General features: G+C 35.9%; 2 protein-coding genes across 2 annotated transcripts; both read left to right on the forward strand.

Moving 5' to 3' along the window:
* The first annotated feature begins 5,985 nt into the window (after positions 1-5,985).
* LOC110891276 (serine/threonine-protein kinase PCRK1) lies at positions 5,986-8,429 on the forward strand. The gene is made up of 3 exons (XM_022138972.2): positions 5,986-6,651; positions 6,717-6,839; positions 7,786-8,429. The coding sequence occupies exons 1-3, from the start codon at positions 6,520-6,522 to the stop codon at positions 8,140-8,142; spliced, it is 612 nt and encodes a 203-aa protein (XP_021994664.1). The 5' UTR covers positions 5,986-6,519; the 3' UTR covers positions 8,143-8,429.
* Positions 8,430-13,851: 5,422 nt separating this feature from the next.
* Positions 13,852-19,608, forward strand: LOC110891277 (serine/threonine-protein kinase PCRK1). Its single transcript, XM_022138973.2, has 5 exons — positions 13,852-14,221; positions 15,441-15,868; positions 16,913-17,173; positions 17,259-17,381; positions 18,684-19,608. Exons 2-5 carry the CDS (start codon positions 15,473-15,475, stop codon positions 19,224-19,226), a joined length of 1,323 nt encoding a protein of 440 aa, XP_021994665.1. The 5' UTR covers positions 13,852-14,221; positions 15,441-15,472; the 3' UTR covers positions 19,227-19,608.
* Positions 19,609-20,603: the final 995 nt, after the last annotated feature.

Here is a 20,603-nt window from a genome sequence, read left to right on the forward strand (position 1 = left end):
ACGTCAACCAATCTATACAATAATCTCCTAAAATAGGATAATTTTACCTGCGTCATCCGACTTACGAACACTTACGAGTGTTCGGATGCGCATGCTACCCAAACACATCCGCTACCCAACCTCACAAACTACACACCCGCTCCATATCAGCACGAAGAATATACGGCCCTTCAAGACTGTATCACATTGGGAATTCCAACAATTTGTTTAATCGATACAAATTGTGACCCCGATCTCGCAGATATTTCGATTCCAACGAATGATGACGCTATATCTTCAATCCGATTAATTCTTAACAAATTAGTATTTGCAAGGTGTGTTTTTCTTGGCTATCCACCGGACTTCCGGGGTTACCGGTGCTTAGACCCGACCACCGGTCGCGTTCATATTTCCCGACACGTCACCTTTGACGAGTCCTCATTTCCTTACACCATGCCTGCCCCGGTATCCACTTATAGCTTCCTTGATGACCCTATTCCAGCCCATTTCCAATTTTCCCAGCCTACTACATCACCTACGACCCCACATCTAAACTCCTTAGGCTCAGCACCCTCTGGCCCATATCCTCCTAACATCCCAGGTCCATCACCCCACTCGCCACCTGGTTCACACCGAACCCAACCAACATCCCACTACTCCAACTCTCACCAGCCCACTACTCCAATCACATATAGCCGCAGGCCCAAACATAGTACCGGCCCACCCGCCCATCCACCCGGATTTTAGCCCATCCATACTAACAGACCACCCGCTCCACCACCCGTTTCTCAGCCCGTAGCCCAACCTCAACCAACACAACCCGCAACATCTAACACTCACCCAATGACTACCCGTTCCAAAACCGACAACTTAAAACCACAAACACCCCTTAACTTACATACCGCTACCATCTCCCCAATACCGAACACTTATGCCAAAGCCTTTTCCGACCCGCAATGGGTACACGCCATGCAAACCGAGTTTAATGTTTTACAAGAAAATGATACTTGGGATTTGGTACCTAGACCTGCGGACAACCCCGTTATTCGGTGTATGTGGCTTTTTCGGCACAAATTTAAGTCAGATGGTTCATTAGAACGTTATAAGGCGAGGTTAGTTGTGAATGGAAAATCTCAAACGGTTGGTATTGATTGTGATGACACCTTTAGCCCGGTTGTTAAACCGGCAACTATTCGCACCGTTTTGTCATTGGCCGTCTCCCGTTCCTGGCCTATTCACCAGTTGGATGTTAAGAATGCTTTCTTACACGGTAATTTACAGGAAACAGTCTTCATGCACCAACCACCGGGATTCGTGAATAAACGATTTCCAAACCATGTTTGTCGTCTCAAGAAATCCTTGTACGGGCTTAAACAGGCTCCACGTGCGTGGTATATGCGGTTTGCTAATTATATTGTCTCGCAGTGCTTTGCTAGCAGTGCTTGTGATACGTCTTTATTTATTTATCTGCGTGGGGATCTCACGGCGTACTTATTGCTCTACGTCGATGACATCATACTTACAGCATCCACGGATGCCTTTTTACAGGAAATCATCGGTGCACTCTCACGAGAGTTCGCTATGACGGATTTGGGTCGTCCTCATCATTTTTTGGGGATCAAGGTCACTCAGACTACTAATGGTATTTTTTGTCTCAATCCCAGTATACTAAGGATATTATTAATCGTGCATCCATGACAGCTTGCAAACCGTGCACTACACCGGTGGACTTATCCGCTAAACCTAGTGCTTCTGATGGGGCTCTATTTCATGACCCTACGTTATATCGTAGTCTTGCTGGGGCATTACAGTACCTTACATTTACTCGTCCCGATATATCTTATGCAGTCCAACAGGTTTGCCTATTCATGCACGAACCACGTGACCCCCACTACGCTTTTATGAAGCGTATTATACGCTATCTACAGGGGACGATTGACTATGGCATACGGATTGTTAAATCCGGGGTCCATTCACTGGTAGCCTATTCTGATGCTGACTGGGGAGGTTGTCCCGACTCCCGCCGATCGACTAGTGGGTATTGTGTTTTTCTCGGTGATAACCTACTTTCATGGTCTTCAAAGAGACAGCCTACTATTTCTCGGTCAAGTGCTGAGGCCGAGTATCGGGCAGTTGCCAATGCGGTTGCAGAGGCAACGTGGATTAGAAATTTATTATTGGAACTTCATGTCCCACTACGCACAACATCCGTGGTTTATTGTGATAACGTCTCGGCGGTTTACTTGTCAAATAATCCGGTCCAACATCAAAGGACGAAACATATTGAAATAGACATTCACTTTGTTCGGGAAAAGGTTCGCCTCAGTCACATACGAGTCCTTCATGTTCCCTCATCCTCACAGTTCGCCGATATCTTTACCAAAGGGATCTCTAGACAACTATTTCAAGCTTTCAGATCCAGTTTGACCGTTTGCTCTGCGCCCGTTCAAACTGCGGGGGAATATTAGCACATATTATTATTATTATTAGTATGATTATCCTATTTTAGGAGATTATTGTATAGATTGGTTGACGTTGTATATCATCCCTAAAATAGTGCTAGGTTTGCTATGATTTGTATTCTATATATAGGGGCCATCTCATTGTAATTGATCATTGAAACATTAATACCATAAACCACTTTTAATTACTTGTCTTGAGGTATAATGGTATATGCATAATTATAAAGATGTAGTCACTTTATAGGATTCTAATGAATATCTAATATGCTTTTGCAAAATTATACCAAAAGACATGCTTTGGTTATTCTATCTATATCTTCATCAAGGGAGCTCTATAAATAATCACTAGACACAAACTGAGAGCTTCTATAGTTCCAGTATACCGACCAGGGCCGGCCCCGAGAATTTGTGTACTATGTTTGAGCTCGAAAAAAATGTGTCCTTAAGCCTTAACGAAATTGGGTATTTGGCTCACTAAAGGTCTAAACCTAATGCCAAAGGGGTTAATAACTAATCTAAAGTAAACCATAAGAATAGTTTTGTAAGGGGCATATGTTGGTGTTTGTATGGATGTACCCGATTAAAAAATTATTTTACATATACATATCAGATTGTTTTCATAAAAAACGTGCCCCTCGAAATATCGGGTCTTGGCTGGTGGTCCTCCCCGCCCACCCCCAAGGATGGCCATGATACCGACCCGAAGACAACATGATTTTAAGTATGCCTAATTCAATGTGATACGACACAACGCAACACTAACATATATAGCTCGTGTATGGTCAAAGAACTCAACCCAGTCATATCATCACCCAACTTGATTGAGACCCTAATCTGTAAGATTAAATATATTATGTTTAATATTTAGTCTATAGCCATCTTAATCATTTACATTATAGAGATCAAAATATATTAGAACCTATTATTTAATTAGTTGGTAATTGTTGATGGATCATATTACCCTTAGTAACTAATTAGGTTTCCTCCTGAGTGCTTATATAAGGAGAGTTATGTGGAGGTTTAGGGGTTACTCAGTTACACAATTACACCACCCCATTAGCCATAACATCAATAAGTTTTCGGCCTCCTCCCCATAACCGATACCCTTTTCGGTTTCTAAGTCACCATCATCAGTCAGCACCCTAAGGAGGAACCAGATCAAGATGACAGGCATGTCGAACTCTCTCACAGGATTCTCCTCTGCACTGTCTGCGGTGACAGGTATGATTTATATTGTTTTCCTTCATGAACAAACAGAACTGAACCAACATAATCATTTACTTACAACTTACAAGTCTTTTTCTTGCATGCAGTGGCGCATGTTAGAAGGGGTCGGGGACCTCCTGAACTTTTCGCTCAGTAGTGTTATGTATGTAGCTTTCGTATAGAAATTTTTTAGTATATACGTTTTCGTCCCCCCGGTTCTATAATTTTTTTAAGTATATACATTTTCGATCCCCCAACGGAAATCTCAAGCTTCGCCACTGCTTGCATATTCCCAATTATTTCTCCCCTGTTGACTTGGCTTCAATGACCCATGTCATACTCCACCCTTGACCCTCTCCATCCACATTTTCCAGTTTTTGGTGTTCCAGTTTTTCATCATTTTATTAGTCACAAGACTTAACCTCTCTCTTTCTCATCTGATCTTGTGCAAGCAGATTGAACTTGAGTTGACTAAAGGTGATTACTTTTTCTTCATTTTTCTAAGTTTTTTTTTTTCACTATGGTAACCTGGTTTGATAGATTTGTGATTGATTCAATCTGGGTTCTTTATCTTTATTGAAAATTTTGAGTTTTTAATGTTGATCACAATCAACCCTCTTAACTGACCAAGTTTAAAAATACCTTATTTTTTATGATTTATGTTAGGAAATTTCAAATTGCATCAATGAAATTTATTTGGACTTTTAAATAGTGATAAGGGTTTTAGAGTTTCTTGATTTTAGCATTATATTATATGACCTTAAGATTAGTTCATGAAAAAAGAATAAAAAAAACAAACCTTTATGTTGTATGATCAAGATTTCTTGATTCATCATCACAAAGCAAAATGACAAACAAAAAAAAACATATGTTTTTCCTCGTTATTGTGGTGGCGAAATGAAGTGGTCAATGGCGCCGTGGGAATGGATTGGGGGGGGGGGGGGGCTATTGGTAGATCTTTTGCTTAGGTGGAAAGGGGCGCTACCCCATACAAGTATACCACCCAGCCTAAGAGATTCGGTTATTTCGTTTTCTAAAAATGATGGTTTAGTTACTATAATCAAATGCATGTTTTGGCCATGGGTAGATTCAAACTAGTTTTAGTTGATAATTCCAAATATATTATGTGCCAAATAAATTATTAGCGATTCTTTTAATTTGTAATAAAGAAGAATAAATGACAATTCATATTAATATATTATTTATAAAAAAAACACATACACACACAACTTTTCTGACATATTACTTTTATAACATAAAACTATAAAGGTTTGTTTTAATATGCACTTGTGTTGAATCCTAACCAGCTTCTTGAAATCAACTGTTTGAAGAAACAATGGTGTTTCATTGCCGATGTTTCTCCTTCTCATTACAAGAAAACGAAGAGATCGAATACGAAACAATAACTCAAACAAACTCAACCATGACAGAAACCTTTCATACCGCTTGTTCGGATTTTAGTCTGTCTGTATCCAACTTTCATTCAAAAACTACAGAATTTCCAAATTTGGCTGAGAAACCAAGCAACCTAAGGGTTTTCACAGTAGCTGAGCTCAAGGCGGCGACTAAAAACTTTTGTGGTGAGTATAAGCTCGGCGAGGGTGGATTCGGGAGCGTATATAAGGGTGTGGTTAAAAGTTTAGAATACCCTTTTCATGAAGTTCAGGTGGCGGTGAAGTACGCAGATGGTGTACTGTAGGTAGGGGTGTTCAAGATCGGATTATCCGGTTTTCAAATATGAAAATTTTAGATAGTGAAAATTAATATCTGTATCCGAAATTTATGATATCCAATTTTCGGATACATATTCAAATATCAAAACGGATATCCGAATTTATAATAAAACTTAAAAAAATGTTTTTCGTGCATAGATTAAAACTAAAAACATTCATAAATTCACATCCGAATCCGATTATTTACTATTTTTTACTATACTTCAATCTAAATATAATGCTCATATACTATATATATTTATAAAAAAGAGTTAAATGTCATATTAGTTCCTGTGGTTTGGGCTATTTTGTCAGTTTAGTCCAAAGGTTTGAAACATTGTCATTTTAGTCCAAATAGTTTCAAGTGTAGCCATTTTAGTCCACTGAGTTAACTCCGTCCAACTTTTATGTTAGCTAGAAGGGTAATTCGATTTGAATTGCCCTTCTAGTTAACAGAATTACATATAAAATGACTGAAATGCCCTTCTAGTTAACAAAAAAAGGGATGGTGTTAAGCCAGTGGACTAAATTGACTACGTTTAAAACTATTTGGACTAAAATGACAACGTTTCAAACCTTTAGACTAAACTGGCAAAATGACCCAAACCACATGGACTAAAATGGCATTTAACTCTATAAAAAAAGTATTTTTCGCATATCGGATTATCCAAATCCGAAAATTTAGATATCCAAAATTTCGGATCCGGATTTTTTTAACACCCCAAATTGCAGGCAAGTTTGTCTTCTTCTTCAACTTAAGGTTTGTAGAAGTGCATGGAAGTAGACTGTTAATCTTGGTTATGTGCAACAGGGACACAAAGAATGGGTTACAGAAATTAGTATTATTGGGGTGGTTAAGCATCCAAACCTTGTCAAACTACTTGGTCACTGCATAGATTACAATAAGAGAGGAATTTTTTTTTTATTTCAACTTTCAAATTTTATTGGCGTTCAACATTTACTCAATACGATTACAAACTAATGGCAGGTAGACGAGCAACAAGCTGCGCCGCTACCCCTTTCTGAATAGCAAACCCTACCCTGCTAAACATAAAATTCTGCCCCTTAACATGTGCGGTGTTACTGCTTACCACCTGTTGAACTCGCTTTAGGAACCGCACGCGTCAGGGGACCATAAACTGCTTTTAGTCTATGAATATATGCATAATAGAAGTGTGAGAGATTATTTGTCTTCACAATCAAAAACGCCGCTCTCATGGAACAGGCGACTCAAAGTTGCGCAAGGTGCTGCTCGTGGCTTGACATATCTACACGAAGATATGGACTTTCAGGTATCTTTAACTTTGAAAAAAAATTGTTTCATGCTTACAAGACCGTAAACTTTGGTTTCGTGTAGATTGTTTTCAGAGATTTCAAATCTTCCAACATTCTTCTGGATGATGGATGGAATGCTAAGCTTTCAGATTTTGGGTTGGCTCGATTAGGTCCTCGACAAGGGCTCACGCATATCACAACCATGGTGTGTTACTTGACTTACTTAGTAAATGGCTTTTAGTTTTCGTCTGTAAAAACTGTGGTGGAACCAGAATTTTGAGTTAACTGCCATTTTCGTCCCTGTAGTTTGTTCAATTATGTCAGTTCAGGCCAAATTTCAAATTCTTGAAACATGGCAGTTCCGTCCATTTATTCGATTCAACCTTAGTTTATTGGACGAAACTGAAATGTTTCAAGAATGTCAGGGACGAAAAATGTACAAATTTGAAATTTGTCCTGGGCTAGCATAATTGGGCAAACCATAGGACGAAAATGACAGTTAACTCCAGAGCTTTTGAGTGGGGAGGGGGGGTCACTATAAGGCTCTCTTCGATTCTTTACCGGTTACATCTAGGGCGTCAAAACTCATTTTACTCGTAAAAATGAACTCAGAACTTTATAAAAATGTACGGATAGTCCCTGTGGTTTGGTCAAATTTCACCTTTAGTCCTTAACTTTTCAAAATTACACTCTTAGTCCCTGTGGTTTGACAAGTTGTTACTCGGATAGTCCCCAAAGCGGATGAAGGTTACTCGGATAGTCCTTGTGGTTTGACAAGTTGTTACTCGGATAGTCCTTGTCATTTCACACCCACTTAACCAGAAAAATTAACCTCCATCCGCTTTGGGGACTATCCGAGTAACAACTTGTCAAACCACAGGGACTAAGAGTGTAATTTTGAAAAGTTGGGGACTAAAGGTGAAATTTTACCAAACCACAGGGACTATCCGTACATTTTACTCTAAAAAAAATCTAATAAATTCTTGTGACAAGAGGTCACCGGACCCTCTTGATCCCCTCTAGTTCCACACCCCTGTGCAAAAACGATCCATCTTATCTATATATTGATGTAGCTAATGGACATATACAATAACTTAGAGTTCTTTTTTCATACAATAACTACATTTCCCCTTATATAATGCCGGCTTCAGTTCGCTGGGACGATGACATATGCAGCTCCAGAGTACATCGAAACAGGGCATCTTTCAACTAAGTGTGATGTATGGAGCTACGGGGTGTTCCTATTTGAACTTATCACCGGTAGGCCCCCATTGGATAAAAACCGGCCACGAAATGAGAAGAAACTTCTAGAATGGGTGAAACCGTACCCAGACATCAAAAGGCTCAGGCTAATTATCGATTCAAGGCTTGAAGGTAATCACTCGATTAAATCAGCACTAAAGTTGTCCTATATAGCTAGTCGTTGCTTGAGTAAAGACCCGAAGTTGAGGCCAAATATGAGTGAGGTCCTAGAAATGGTTAACCAACTTATTTCGGTTCCATCATAAGAAACCCATCCTGCACAACCATCTTCTTATTTGAGATATGTGTTATGCGTATCACCCAATAGCTTTTATCGTTATGGGTGAGATTCTACTGGGTAATAAGGTATTATTGTTGTTGCTATCATGGCTGACGAGACTCAACATAACTCATTGTATAAAGGTGAAAGTGGGTCCACCGATATCTACTCTAGCCTATTGAAAACTTTGTTTACAAAAGTGTGTTTCATTTTGCATCACTAAAAATGTATAGAATCATTTACTCTAGACAATGGTGTGAGATAAATAGCCATTTCATGAACACCCATATTTTTTTCTTTTCTTTTTTTTGTATTTTCATATCTGACATACCACAAATAGTATTTGCATAATTGCATTATTGTACGACCCAAACCGGAAAGATTAACACTACTAGAAAATACATATATCTTGACACACGAACAATGACACGTGTTCATTTTATGACATTCGAAAACGTGTGTCAAGAAAAAAATATCATGGTTTAAAAAATTCAATAAAAAGATACACACAAATACGTGTCATGTTATTTATTTTTATGACATGCCCTTCAACGACATTTTTTTTGAGCCATAAGTATTCTTTTATGACGCGCAATGCGCATTAAGAAATGTGTTTTTCTACTAGTGTGACGTGTCATTGTTATCACACAAACAAGAAGTGTCGCGTTATTCCATAAATAAAGTCTTACAATAGTGATTTCAAAGTAAACATAGAACACATAATCAAGTCACTTGATACATAAGATTGTCGTTTGACTAAAAAAAATGTCACGGACCCAAGTGAAGCGGTGAGGGGCGACTGCCTCCTGTAAAAAAAGTTAGTGTATTTTATAGGTAAAAATCAAGATCACACCCCTTGAAAGTTTAGTTGAATCCTTTGTTTGTACCACAAAAAATAAATCTTGAATCCACCATTGAATGCATCTATAATTTCAAGTAAAGTTCAAGAACATGCACCAAATACACTCTGTTTATTAGAGAGTTTCGTCTAGTTCAAAGAGACAAAGAGTATTCTATAAATAAGTTTAGCGACTTAGATTTTTGTGTGTGTGCTTTTAGGTGGAAAACATTAAATAGTTTTTTTCTCAACTCATTTATTATTATCTTTGACTAATTAATTAGTCATAAACACTATCATTCTCCACACTTAAATTTTTGCTTACACATATCAAAATTTATCCTACACATTTTGAAATTTATCCTACACATATTGAAATTTATCCTACATACCTCGTAATTTATACTACAATTTAAATTATATATTTTTTCTGTTTTTGAAAGATATGTTTTTTGAAAATAAGTTACAAATTTAATGTAATTGGCTATTAAAAAGGAAAACTACCAATTAATGATCCATCTAAGTTTACCAATATACCCTTACATTAATATTAAATAAAAAATTAAATAAAGTAAAATAAAACATTATTATTAGTTAAAATTTCTCATTTTTTTATTCTTAAAAAAAATTCTTCTCATCTAACCACTATATCACATAACGTACAATTGTATGTATTAGATATTCAGAACTTTCCACATAAAATACAAACAAATCTTGGTTGGTAGCATGACTTAAATACTAATAATTGTAAAATTATAAAAACTAGCGAGATTCCCCCACGCTTAGCGACGGGAATTCGATTGGTATTTGTTTGGTTCGTTACGATACCAACACTCGCTATGGTTTACATCGATCGAAACAATAAAACAAATATCAATACTGGTATCAATGTTGTTCAATTGATATCGGTTTAGTTGGTTTGCGTTCTATGTTTATTTTTTCAGCATTGCCATATAAATTTTATTGAAAACGGATATTGTGCCGTATCGTACTAAATTGAATCGAAACTGGTTTCACAACATATGTGTCGGTACCGGTGTTTATTTTTATTGTTTTTTCATCATATCGCTACTATTTTGTAATGAACCGAACAATATCGGTACCAGTATGTATTCATTTTTATGGTTACTTGTTTGATAACGGATCTTGTGTTGGTAGCGTTGCGAACCGAAACAAACCAAAATAAACAACATCAATTGTGATACCGTATTTATTTTTATTGTTTTTTCTTTCGATAAACCGAAAACGTATTGCTACCGTATCGTACCGATCAACATGGGTACCGGTACTCATATTCATTTTTAGGGTTTCCGGTTTTGAAAGTTTTTCATTTATACAACTTTGTATGCGACAATAAATGGATATCAGTACAAGTACTGTGACAGTCTGAACCGACCGGTATTGTTCGAACAACATCGGTGTCGGTACCGGTGTCCATTTTGTCGATGTAAAACATGTGCTGATTTCTATAGAGTGCATGTATCGTAAGAGTATTGTAACAAACCAAATGTCTATAGTAACATACATTCACAACACACAAGCAAATAACTTGTAATGTTAATATAAGAAATAAACATAGATGCGACTTTAGATTTTTTTAATAACTAAGGTTAAGACCCGCCCGCGTTGCGGCGCGGGTACATCGTAAACATTGAATGGATTAGTACAAACGTTATATGATGCATTAACATATGAAAACACACATTTCGACGTATCCAATTGAACTCAGTGTAACCTGTATAAGCATTGTGATTGGATCAAATGTAAAGTAAATGGAATTCATATCGAACAATCATAAGGTATTATATATGACCCACCTCATAATAGAAAACGTAACGGGTATGAAGGAAAAACACATGTAATAGAAAGGGATTAATTAGAGCTTTCGGGAAAATGGGAGAAAAAGAAACCATAATTTGACTCCACTCGTTCGAAAATTTTTTTACGAAACATACATAAAATAAACACGAAAACATATTATATTTGACATGAATCAACGTCGAAACATAGAACAACTTGAATTTATACCAAAACGTAGATAAAAATATGCACGTAAAAATGGTTTATTTAAACGAAAACGTATTATATTTGACCTGACTCGTTTATAAAAAAAGTTTACGTTAGAATGTAGAACAAATCATATTTATACATACCCGTACATAAAATATGCTCGTAAAAATTAGTTTTTAAGTAAAGGAAGTATAGGGCTAATCCAAAACAAAATATTAGTAAAAAATTTAATAGGTTAAAAACGTTCGTAAAACCGTGCCAAGTAGCACCAATGCCACAACGACATCGACTCTTAATATCGTAAAATAAAATAGATAAAATGGTAAAAAAATTACACTGAACGAAAAGGAGACTAAAATCGCTGAACCACACACACCCGTTACAGGGTCTTAATGCGAAGAAATTAACCAGAAACGTAAAACGTACAAAATAATAATTTAGTCGATCTAGGACCCGCCCGTTGCGGGGAAGTTTTCAAAAGGGAAAAAATGGACGCGTTGCGATGGGTCTGTCAAATATGAAAAAAAAGAGCAAAAACGTTGAACCTCACATGCACGCTACGACATGTTAACTCGCAAAATTTAGAACGAAACGTAAAACGAAAAACTTGCGAAAGATAAAAAGTATGGGGACCAGAGTTGTAAATAATAAAGTGTTGTGTTAAATTACAAAGATGAAAAGTTTGAGTTGAAAGTAAAATATTTCAAATGGGTTAAAAAGTAAAAGAAAAAACTTTAAGGTTGAAAGTGAAAAATCAACTTTTTTTTTTCAAAAAGTCACCAAGCATGGAGTACATGCACCAAAAACTTACTAATTTATATATGGAATAATAATAGTTATTATCAAAAACTGGTGGGTGAACTTCCTCAAAACCTCATCACCAATTCTCTGTGGCCCCTTTATAATAATAGTAATAATAATAATAATCAACAATAACAAGTTTATTATTATCATCATTGTAATTGACGTTGTCAATAAGCACACAGGTATGAGATGGAAATAACTCGAAAAACAAAACATTTGAGAAGAATATATGGGTATGAGATTAATATTAAAAGTTTTCATGGGTCGAGGATGGATATCTCAACAAAACATTTAAGAAGAATATCGTATTACATTACATGATTACCGTCTATCTGCATCTAACTTCTAAACCGAATTTATTACTATTTACTATACAATTTCAAAAATATAATATACACTATGTTAAATTTGTTATAAACTTAAAATTGACCTATATATTAAAAAGAAAACGAATTCAACAATAATAATAAATTTAAATATTCAAAAGAGTATGGTAATAATAAATTTAAATATTCAAAAGAGTGTTCAATGAAAACTAATAGAAAAATAAATGAATGAATAGTATCGGGTACTGGTATCAAATTTACCAAACTGAGTGTATTTTCGGTATCCATTCGGCACCGGTATTCGTCGGGTTTTACCTTCAAATACCGGTGTCGTACCAATACCGTCCGTATCAAGCCGTACTGTACCAGGTATATTCGGTACCGGTACCCATTTTTGGGAATTTCGGTAACGGTATTTTCTGTACCGGTTGGTACCGAGCTCATCAAATCCTGTAGCAATGTACCAATGCAAGTAATTGCACATTTTAGATTACTTTTCATACACAGAGTAAGTAAACTGTATTTCGTTTGAATGGGGTTTTATATACACAACAACTTATTTTGCTTTATTTTTTGTCTTTTTACGTAATGAATGAATTATAGCATGTAAAATTAACTTGGATATTTAGATTATTGATGAGCAAATCGTATCAAATCCTGTAATCAAACCGGTATCGTATCGGTACCAAATTTACTATACCAAATCATTTTCGGTACCAATTTGATACCCACCTTTTGGCGTTTTCAGAATCGTTACTTTCGGTTCGACACCGGTCTAGCACCATACCTATATTTATTGATTTTTACCTTCAAATACCATACCGTATTGTACCGAGCATTTTCGGTGCCGGTACCTAATTTCGATGATTTTCCGGATCGGCACTTTTGGTACCGAGCTCATCCATATTTTAACATGTTAGCACCGTAATACATGAACTGAAAACAACCGAATTTCCAACGTGTAGGACATGTGGGTCCTATTATTATATATTAGGTTATTTAAAATCGCTTTTTTAGGATGGATTGACTATCCTTTTCACGACATTTTTATTTATGTTTTGATATTCGGTATCTGCTTGCCGTTACTGACACGCGTTTTGCAGTCATTGGGTCCCCGCCGCAACGCGCGGGCGAAAATTTAACTAGGTATTATAATTATAGGAATGTTACTCAGTAAAGAGTATAAACTTAAAACTATTATAACTATAGGAATGTTACTCGGTAAAAAAATATAAAACACCCTAATATCTCAGCACCTGACTTTTAATAATGCAATATTATTAACGAATACACATGATATACATGATACTCGTAGCATTCAAATCTCAACAGGTGACTTTTAACCATACACAAATATGGGCATGTTTGGCTTAGCTTATTTTCAACTTTTGAAAAGTCCTTTTGGCCAAAATAAGTCAGGAATTCCTGACTTTTAGCAAATCCCTCTCACATAAGAAGAAAAGCCAAACACTTTCAAAAGGACTTTTGCCCTTCAAAAGTCCTTTTACCCTCAAAATAAGGAACCCCAAACACCCTCTATATATGATACTCGTAGCATATCCAACAACCAATACAGGACCCGGTACGAGCTATTGCGTGTACAAAATCATTGACCAAGACGTAATAGTGAGTGAGACAGCAAGTCATTGCTTCAAGGACGAAATAAATAGAGAAAAAGAAAACTCCACACCTAGAATCCAAGAAAACCCAACACCACATTCATTCGTCTTTGCAACTTGCATCATTTTTATAAACTTATAAAAGTGAGTCCTTTTTATTTATTTTTTTCTTCACACTCATTATACTTCTCTCCCCTTGACTTGACTTCAATATTTTTCAATCACCCACTTCATACGCCACTCACATTTTCTATTTCTACCTTCAAACCCACTTCATACGTCTAGAATCAAATCTTTTTGTTGAAAAGTTTCAATTTTTATTCAAGTTTATTCATTTTATATTCAAAAGACTTCATCTTTAACTCTCTATCTCATGATCATGTGCCTCTTTTTCTTTTATTTGAGGGAAATTAGGGGCTGTTGATCTTTTGATCTTTTGCAGACAGATTGATCTTGAGGTGGATAAAGGTGACTACTTTTTCATCAAGATTTAGTTTTTACAGTTGGGTTTTGTAGATTTATGGTTAATTTGATCTGGGTTGTTTATCTTTATTGGAAATTTTGAGTTTTTGTTATGGAAAATTGTTGTTTGGTTGTTGGTGACTTGGTGTTATGTTGGTTTCAAGATTCTTGCTTTTTAAGTCTTGAATCTTGATTACAATTAATCCCTTTTATACAAGATATATTGTTAGTAATTTGCCATGTTTGGTTGCCTGTTCATTTGAAGAAATAAGTCTATTTTTTTATGAATTTTGTTAGGAAATTTCTAATTTAATTAATTGAAGTGAATTGGAATTTGTTATTGTGAAAAGGGTTTTAGGGTTTCTTGTAGGATGAGCAAATGGTACCGGTAACGAACCGGGTACATTTTTGGTACCGGTTCGGTACCGGTATTTACCGGTTTTACACTAAAATACCGGTACCGTACTAGTACCGAACGATACCGTACCGGTTCGGTACCGAACGGGTACCATGCCAGGGGCGGATGTATGTGTGAACAAGGGGTAGCCTCCGCTACCGCTTGGTCGGAAAATTTTTGACGTTTTTAGTGCAAATTTTGGAAAAATTTGACGTTTTTTCGATTTCGTTACCGCCTATTTATAAAACGTTACCGCTTGGTCGGAATCCTAGATCCGCCACTGTACCATGCTCATCCCTAGTTTCTTGACTTTTACTGCTAATTAGTACTTCAAATGTGTGGATAATTAATTGAATATGATCTTAACCTTAATTCATGAAAAAGTAACAAAAATAAACCTTTATGTTGTATGATCAAACCGGACCATAACCAAAAAAATGATTTAACCAATGTTTCGGTTTTAGATTATTTTTTTAGTTTGATTTTACTGCTAATTAGTACTTCATATGTGTTATAATTAATAGGATATGATCTAAAAAGGAACAAAATAAACCTTCAAGTTGTATGATCGAACCGGAAAAACTGATTTGACCAATGCTTCGATTTTTTGTTAACTGTTGTTTTTTTGGTTCGGTTTCGGTTACACACACCATTTCAGAAAAAAAAAAAAAAAAAAACTGGTTTAACCATAATCGAAAAAAACTGATTTAATCAATGCTTCGGTCTTTTTCGGGTTCGGTTTCTGTGATGAGTGTTTCTTGTTTTATGATTTATTAATTTTGTACAAATATTACTTGTAATATATGTTGATTTCAGTTAAATTTCCAGTTTTGACAGTTAGAAAATCAAATTAAGAAGCTATGAGGTGTTTCGGGTTCTCTTACAACGAACCAAAGGGAGAATCCTCAAAAACCTCAACAAAATCAGTTTCTAATTCCATCCAATCATCCAGTTCTACGTTCACAACAGATCGCGATATCGGACGGTCTGGATCAGAATTTAATTCTCAGAATGTTTCCGATCGTAGCATAGAGTCGGTTGGTAGCATGAACTTCCCTAGCTTTTCACAAAAATCGAGTAATCTTACGGTATTCACATTTGCCGAACTCAAGACGGCTACCAAGAACTTTAGCCGGGCTGCAAAGATTGGCGAGGGTGGGTTCGGGTGTGTCTATATAGGTGTCGTTAAGAACCCTCAAGATCCTACTAAAGGGTTAGAAGTGGCGGTTAAACAGTTGAGCAGAACAGGTTTACAGGTTAGCTTTGTTTCTCTATGTTTAGGGTTGAGCAATTTACGGTTCCGAAAAGCTAGAACCGGAGAACCGAACCGGAACCGCCACTAGAACCAGTTTGGGTTTAAACTTTAAATATTATGTTCAAAAACCCTACTAATTTATTTAAAGAGTAAATTGCCATTTTAGTCCCTGAGGTTTGACCAAAATTACCACTTTAGTCCAAATAGTTTTTTTCTTGCCATTTTAGTCCAGATAGTTTTGTTTTCTGCCATTTTTAGTCCCTGACTTTTGTCATTTTTTGCCATTTTCATCGACCACAACCACCACCACCCAAGCTCCCACCACCCATCCCATCACAACCTTCTATCATCGCCACCACCTGCCTGCACCGTCACCACCCACCCACCCCACCACCATCACCACCCACCATTTCCATCACCACCGGCCACTTTTCCACCACCCACGTCATCAACCAACACCGTCACCATCATCGTAAAACCAACAACCACCGCCATCATCTTCACTGTAAACCAGCACAACACCATCCCCATACCATCGCACCTGCAAAAAAAGAAAGAAAAATGTGGTTTGACCAAAATTCACCAAAGTTAACTAACTTTTTTGAATGGAGAAAATGACAAAAGTCAGGGGCTAAAATGGCAGAAAACAAAACTATTTGGACTAAAATGGCAAGAAAAAAACTACAGTATTTGGACTAAACCTCAGGGACTAAAATGGCAATTTACTCTTATTTATTTAAACTTTAAATATTATATTTATAAAATATGTTAAAGAATATAGAAATAGTTTTTGCATAATGTTTGAAGTTTTTGTGATGTTCGACTCTTGGATTTTGATGATTTGACTTTTTGAACGTCTACTTTATCTCGAAGATCAGTTTCGATTTTCTGATTGTTGGAAAAAGTTTATAGTAGTTACATTTAACTATAACGAAATGTTGTAATCAACATGTTTTGGAGCTAAAAACAAGTGATCCATGCATGTGAAATACCTAAAATGCCCTTTGTCTATGAATTATGTTAATTCTTAGTTATATTGAAACAGGGGCACAAAGAGTGGATAACCGAAGTGAACGTTCTCGGAGTGGTTGAGCATCCAAATCTTGTAAAACTAGTTGGTTATTGTGCGGAAGACGATGAAAGAGGAATACAACGGCTTCTAGTCTATGAATATATGCCTAACCGAAGTGTCGAGGACCATTTAAGTGCAAGATCCGGCACACCACTCTCATGGGCCATGAGACTCAAAGTGGCTCAAGATGCGGCTCGTGGGTTGACGTATCTACATGAAGAAATGAGTTTTCAGGTATTTTAAGTTTTAACACTAATGAATTATAGTTTACAAATGGACATATTTTACGAGACTAATAATAATTTTGATATTTTTGTAGATTATTTTTAGAGATTTCAAGTCTTCCAACATTCTGCTAGACGAGCATTGGAATGGGAAGCTTTCGGATTTTGGAATGGCTCGGTTAGGTCCTCAAGAAGGACTCACCCATGTCTCTACTGCGGTACGTGCATTTGATTTTAGTCCCCAACTTTGATAAAAGTACACGGATGTTCCCTGTGGTTTACCGATATTTTGGATTTGGTCCCCAACTTTTCAAAAGTACACGGATGGTTCCGATGGTTTGCACTTTGTAACGCTTTTAGTCCCCAACTTTTTCCAAAAGTACATGGATGGTCCCTATTGTTTGCACTTTGTAACGCATTTAGTCCCCAACTTTTCCGTGTACTTTTGGAAAGTTGGGGACCAAATCCAAAATTTTGGTAAACAAGAGGGACCATCCGCGTACTTTACTCTAAATGCAATTAAGAAACTATATTACTACATATAGAATCTGAAAGAAAACGATACATGAGGTTGTTTTATGCATTTTGAATACATTCGGATGACTTTTGACAAGCTTGACCTGTTCAACTCGTTCACTCTTATTTGACCCGTTAACCTGAATCGACCCCTTTACTCATAAAGGGGTAGAAAATTGCAACTTCCTTCAATTCCATATTTGCCCATCATTGACTACAATTCACAATATCCCTCTACTAGGTTATAACCCCGTGTATTACACGGGGTTAAATAAATAAATTTTTTATACTAAATAATAAAACAATCTATATCTTTAAAAACCTCATTTATTGTACGGGTTGAATAAATATAATATGGGTTGAATAAATGTAATTTTATATACCAAATAAAAAAGTTATATCTTTAAAACCATGTGTATTACACGGGTTGAATAAATATAATATTGTTTACCAAATAAAAATATTTAATATATTAATACAAAGTTTGGTTTTTGTGATAAAAATAGATTATTCTGTTGTTGCAAAATTTGTTAACGAAGTCTCAATAAATTTAACCCTTTATTAAAAACTCCGTAAATGTATAAATGATAAATAATATTAGTTAATTTTACTTTAAGTTTCATAAAATATATTTGATACCAAACTAAACAAAACGTTCAAATATAATTAATTCAAATAAATAATATTATAAATGAGAAGGAGATTAAACTAAACAATAATTATCAATAAGATATTAAACTAATAATATTTAGTAGGAGGGTTATCTATAATATAAGATATTAAACAAAATAATATTTAGTAGGAGGATTATCTATATAATTAATTAGAAGAGATTAAACTAAAATAATAATTATCTACAAGAGAAGGCTTAATATGATGACAAGTGTCCTAAAGTGGTTTCTTTTATTATATAATAAAAATATGTCTAGTAAAGGGCGTTTTAGACATTTTACTATGCATCCCAAGACATGAAATTTCTAAATTTTGTGATGTTATATAATCAGGTTGTAGGAACCATGGGATACGCGGCTCCAGAATACATCCAAACCGGTCATCTAACATCGAAGAGCGACGTATGGAGCTACGGGGTCTTTCTATACGAACTTATCACGGGCAGGAGCCCACTGGACAAAAACCGGCCCAAAAACGAGCAGAAGCTTCTAGAATGGGTGAAACCGTACCTAGACTCCAAAAAGTTCCGGCTAATCGTTGACTCAAGACTCGAGGGTAAGTACTCGCTAAAATCAGCACAAAAGTTGTCGATAATAGCGAATAGGTGCTTGTCTAGAAACAGTAAGTCAAGGCCGAAGATGAGTGAGGTTCTAGAAATGGTCAACCAACTCATCGGGGGTAAGTCACAAGCGACCGGTCCTGCATCACTCAGGAGTCCGGCCCCGGTGGTTACTATGGAGACGAAAACGGCTTTTGCGGGTCCCTCCCAGCGTCAAAAGACAGGTGCGGACACGAGATCTAAAGTTGAAAAAGGGTCTCATTTGGATGATCAGTCTGCTCGTTTTGCGCGGCCGAAGTTGGTGACAACTTGTTGATTCCTAGTATTTGAGAATGAGTTTTGCAGTGTATGTTGTTGCCCTTGATGATTCTGAACTTTTGGGAATGACTTTTATGGAAGGTGTATTAATATGTTATATTTTGTAGTAATTGTAATTGTAATTGTAAATATATTACAAACTAACATGGGAGGAGCAGATTAGGCAAGATTTGCTAGAGTTGCACCTTTTTGAGGACATGGTCCAGGATAGAAGTTCGTGGAGACGCAGGATTAAGGTTAAAGATTTTTTAGGAGAGAGTAATGAGGTGTCTCAGATTTTTGGGTTAGGGGTTTATATTTTCTACTTTTCGGGTGGACCTTACATGTGTTTATCATCTTGTGTGTATGTGTGTGTATATATATATATTGCTTTAGGGCTATAGTTGTGTCTATTCTACTATATTAGTCGGTTACTGCTTATTCTGTGATTGGTGGATTTCTATTGCTATATCTGTAGTTTGCATTGTTTGCTTGATGTTTGGTTTCGAGCCGGGGTTATTTTTGGAAGCAGCCTCTTTATCCATATGGATAGAGGTAAGGTTTGTCTACATCCCACCCTCCCCAGACCCCACCAATAGTATTGTTATTTGTGGGACTTGCTGGGTACTGTTGTTGTAAATATATTACAATGCTTTAGTATAGTTATGTTTTTAAGCTATAAAATTTTGTTTATCTCTATATGTTTTGGCATAAAGTTTATTGCAAATTGAGTTGTATCTAATATGATGTATTTTCGTCTAACAAAATGATTTAGTATATATATTAAATGGCATAATTAGGGAGTGATTAGCTATTAATGTGCGGATAAAAGTATATTCGTAGATAAAAGATTCGGTTTTTGATAAAGCTTGTATCGAAACGTAGATAAAAATAATCAAACCAAGTTGCAAGGATGTATCCAACTTTGTATATTTAAAATGTATCTAAATTTTTATATTGGATGTTATAAAAGAAAAAAGAGAATTCTATGTTAACTAAAAGATTGTTAGGATCAAATCCGAACAGTTTTTAACTTACAAAGCATATAAATAACTAGAGTAATTATGTTTGAACTAGAGCAATTATTATTACGCTACTTTACAACTGTAACATTGTAACTTATAATTACTCTAGTTATCTATACGTTTCACCCTTATTTGTACCGGATCTCATCCAACTAATTGCTAGCTCGTTGAAAGATCAAGAATGTAATGGAGGTTGCGGCAATCATATTTGCTAAAAAAAACCTATCAAGAAACTCACTAGAACAACATACCTAATTATAATGTGGTGTATATGAAAGTCAAGAAATAAATATGTATTCAAGAATAATTACTCTAGGAGATCCATAGAAGAATAAAAGTCATGTCTTTTATTTATGGATAAAACATAGGGT

The sequence above is a fragment of the Helianthus annuus genome, chromosome 11 (genome assembly GCF_002127325.2).
Source record: "Helianthus annuus cultivar XRQ/B chromosome 11, HanXRQr2.0-SUNRISE, whole genome shotgun sequence".
In the NCBI taxonomy this organism is placed as follows: domain Eukaryota; kingdom Viridiplantae; phylum Streptophyta; class Magnoliopsida; order Asterales; family Asteraceae; genus Helianthus; species Helianthus annuus.

What these genes read in the sequence shown, in the direction of transcription:
- LOC110891277 (XM_022138973.2), top strand. Translation starts at nt 15,473, where the DNA reads ATGAGGTGTTTCGGGTTCTCTTACAACGAACCAAAGGGAGAATCCTCA. An exon ending in TGAGCAGAACAGGTTTACAG is followed by an intron (nt 15,869 to 16,912) that starts GTTAGCTTTGTT and finishes ATATTGAAACAG; the next exon opens with GGGCACAAAGAGTGGATAAC. An exon ending in TCACCCATGTCTCTACTGCG is followed by an intron (nt 17,382 to 18,683) that starts GTACGTGCATTT and finishes TTATATAATCAG; the next exon opens with GTTGTAGGAACCATGGGATA.
- LOC110891276 (XM_022138972.2), top strand. Translation starts at nt 6,520, where the DNA reads ATGCATAATAGAAGTGTGAGAGATTATTTGTCTTCACAATCAAAAACG. An exon ending in ACGAAGATATGGACTTTCAG is followed by an intron (nt 6,652 to 6,716) that starts GTATCTTTAACT and finishes GGTTTCGTGTAG; the next exon opens with ATTGTTTTCAGAGATTTCAA. An exon ending in TCACGCATATCACAACCATG is followed by an intron (nt 6,840 to 7,785) that starts GTGTGTTACTTG and finishes TGCCGGCTTCAG; the next exon opens with TTCGCTGGGACGATGACATA.